General features: G+C 49.4%; 1 protein-coding gene across 1 annotated transcript in view; it reads left to right on the forward strand.

Annotated features, from left to right (window-relative positions):
- The window catches only part of ZNF746 (zinc finger protein 746), a 23197-nt gene extending 21182 nt beyond the window's left edge, over nt 1-2015 (forward strand). The window contains 1 exon segment of the mRNA XM_021716514.1: nt 1-2015. This exon segment is cut by the window's left edge and continues 20 nt beyond it. Within this exon segment, the coding sequence (XP_021572189.1) occupies nt 1-404 (404 nt within the window). The 3' untranslated portion in view covers nt 405-2015.
- The last annotated feature ends 1478 nt before the right edge of the window (nt 2016-3493 follow it).

The following is a 3493-nucleotide window of genomic DNA, read 5'->3' on the forward strand; positions in this document are numbered from 1 at the left end:
GTGGGGAGTGCGGCCGCTGCTTCACGCGGCCGGCGCACCTCATCCGCCACCGCATGCTGCACACGGGTGAGCGGCCCTTTCCCTGCACCGAGTGCGAGAAGCGCTTCACGGAGCGCTCCAAGCTCATCGACCACTACCGAACGCACACGGGCGTGCGGCCCTTCACTTGCACCGTGTGCGGCAAGAGCTTCATCCGCAAGGACCACCTCCGCAAGCACCAGCGCAACCACGCAGCGGGGGCCAAGGCACCGGCGCGCGGCCAGCCGCTCCCACCGCTGCCCACCGGCCCCCCAGACCCCTTCAAGAGCCCCGCCTCCAAAGGACCCCTGGCCTCCACAGAACTTGTGACCGACTGGACTTGTGGCCTCAGTGTCCTGGGACCCACCGATGGCGGTGACCTGTGAATGCCCCCAGCCCTGTGGCCCCTGCTGGCCACAAGTGTAAAAAGTCCCATTTGCAGACAGCAGGGTGGCTGGAGAGCTTCAGGCAGACATGGAGACGGGGAGAACCAAATTTCCAAGTTGCTGAACTGATCACTGGAAAAAAGAGAAAATATCGAACAATATGGCTTCCACCTCTAAGTAAGGTAGACTTCTCTGATTGTGAAATCCGAGCACCGTAGAATTTAAGTAATTTAATTGCAACCCCCCCTTTTTAATTCTTAAAGAAAATCTGGAAAATAGTAGTAGGGCCGGTTTAAATTTTGTAGGTACTTTTGGTTTTCAGGGCGTGCGTTTATGTCACTGTGTCTCGCTGAGTTGGATAGTGAGTATGTTGAAGGGGTGGCCAATTCTGGCACCCCTGGCCCCACTGACTCCAGGGGATGGGGTCCTCTGGTCACACAGGCCTGTGGGAGTTGAGACCCTGCCCTGCACAGACAGGCTGGTCTGGGCCAGGCGTTGAAGGCCACGGGGTGCCCTGGAGCCCACCTCAGTATAGCAGGAAGGACCCATCAAGGAGCAACAGTTATATTTCCCAGCTGGCCTGTCCATTTGAAAAGGTGCCCCAAAGTGTGGGCCCCAACTTTTCTCTATTTCCGGCCATCTGCAATATCGTCTGAAGGGAAATGGGCAGTATCCCATATTATGTGACTTCTTGGCCTCATAAGGAAGAGTTGCCTAATCATAAGCATTAGGTATGGAGAGGTGAAGAAACTGAGGCTCAGGGTGCCTCAAACATCTAGATACCAGCAGAGCCAGGAGCAACCCTGGCCTGCCCACCCCCACTTGGGGCTGCTTCCCACTCCCATGAGATGCTTCTTTTCCTGTTCCCTTTGTGTAGTGTTTTCTCATTTTCAAAATGCTTTCACATCGCATCTCATTTGGTCATTACTGTGACCTTGGGAAGCAGCAGGACAAGGATTTCTTTTTAGAGATAAGGAAATAAACTGCTCAAAGGGGACATGTCTCAGCCATTCACCGTGGGTACACATGGTGTGCCAAGAGTTGAGAGGAACTGCAGGGGAGATACCTCATCCTCCCATAGTATCAGTTGGGGCGAGAAAAGTTTTCTGGCTTTGCCCTCTTAAAACATTTGTCCCACACTGACATGAGTCAAATCATCAGGCCTCAAAGGAATTGCTGCTTTGGCCTCCTTGGTGTGTGCGCTCTCCTGTCCAGGGGCCCTTGGAGGGCATAGCTGGAGAAGCTGGGTACAGACAAATAGCTTGGGCGTTCCTGCATCTCATATCTTAAAGGTGGGTCCAGATTATTTTATTCTGCCATAGTGCTGTCCCTACAACACAAATATCCATTCCTGTTTTGTTGACGCAGTCACTGGTCCTCTTGCCCGAAATGGGTAAATCATCTCCCCAGCAGAGGGAGAGACCATGGCTCCCATTCATTCAGCTCCCCCATGCATACTTTTATTAGGCAATAGACTAGTTAAGAAAATTGTTTCTATGTACTGTATATTTTGTACCTGTTTACACTTCTAATATTGATATAACTGATATTTTGAAAAACAAATGAACAGAAAACATCCTGTTAAAATAAAACCTAACCAGCACCAAGGCAGTTTGGACCTGCGTCTTTGTTGCTGATGCTTCTAAACACGTCTTCAAAGGGGCTGTCTGGTCAGCTTCCTCAATGCCCTCCTTCTGTACTTAGTCACCTTGGACCCAGAGAGGTGACTGTCCTTGAGAACTAAGACCAGATGGTTCCAGGAAGTTTGACTCTGTGGAGACTTGAAGGGAGAATCAAAGTACATTATGTTGCAGCAGAATATGAACATGGTTTTCCGCATGCTTGTAATTCCAGCATTTTGGAAGGCTGAGGTAGGAAGATGGCTTGAGTCCAGGAGTTTGAGACCAGCCTAGGCAACATAGTGAAACCTTATCTCTACAAAAAATTAGCCAGGTGTGGTGGCGTGCACCTGTAGTCCCAGCTATTCAGGAGACTGAGGTGGAAGGATCGTCTGAGCCCAGGAGATCCTGGCTGCAGTGAGCCATGATCAAGCCACTGCACTCCAGCCTGGATGACAGAGTAAGACCCTGACTCAAAACAAAAATATAAACATGATTTATGTTAGTTTTATATGATTTGAGATAATAAAGATAGGAAGATCATGGAGAAAAATTACAGAATATCAATGAAAAATTAATATTGGATATTCTTGTATCTTTTAATTCAGGTCTTGAAGCAAAGTCTATCTGATGGTGACTGAGCCAAACTAACACCCATATTCCCACCAGAGAGTTAATAATTATAAATATTTTATCTCACATTTTCAGTCTTTTTTGTTTTGGTCAAAGTCTTTTTTCAGAAAATGGAAATTTAAGATCCACCAAAATTTTTGCCATGAAGGGCACAGGAGTGGGACACAGAGAAGGACCGGGAGTAGATCACTGGCCGTTGTAGGGATGACTGGGGATGGGATGACGCCACTCTCCTCATTATCCTTGACCTCTCTGCTGTGCTTCTTGTACACCTCCCCAGTGGACACGTCTCCAGCACCTGCTAGCCAGCTGAGGCAGCCTCTGGTGTCTGCCCAGCTCAGAGCACCTCTCCTCAGCCCATACCTTTCCCAGTGCCCACATATGCTCATACTCCCTTATCTCCCACACATTCTGCATTCAGGAATCTTGAATATTGTGGCCAGAATCCCTGACCATGGTTTCCTGAGGCTTTGACCCTTTGGTCTTTAGCTTGAGTGCCACTTGCCAATGTAAGACCCTTTGGTCTTTAGCTTGAGTGCTACTTGCCAAGGCAGAGAACGTGAGGAGGAGCAGGTTTGGGCAGGGGGAGTTGAGTTCTGCTTCCAACATCCAGAGGAAGTGCCCAGTCTAATTAGGGAGACCAGACAAGCACCAAGGAATGAGGGGGCCCAGTACAACCCCATGAACTTCCAGGGAATCCTTGCTCTGCCACTGCCTGGGAGCATCCTGCTTAAGCCAAAGCACAGCAGGCTCTTCCCGTGTTCATCTCCTGCTCCTGCTGCTGCAACAAATTTCCACGAACTTAGTGGCTGAAAGCAACACAAATTTATCTTAAGT

Source organism: Carlito syrichta, unplaced genomic scaffold (assembly GCF_000164805.1).
Source record: "Carlito syrichta isolate Samal-C Ts95f unplaced genomic scaffold, Tarsius_syrichta-2.0.1 Scaffold308825, whole genome shotgun sequence".
NCBI classification, from domain to species: domain Eukaryota; kingdom Metazoa; phylum Chordata; class Mammalia; order Primates; family Tarsiidae; genus Carlito; species Carlito syrichta.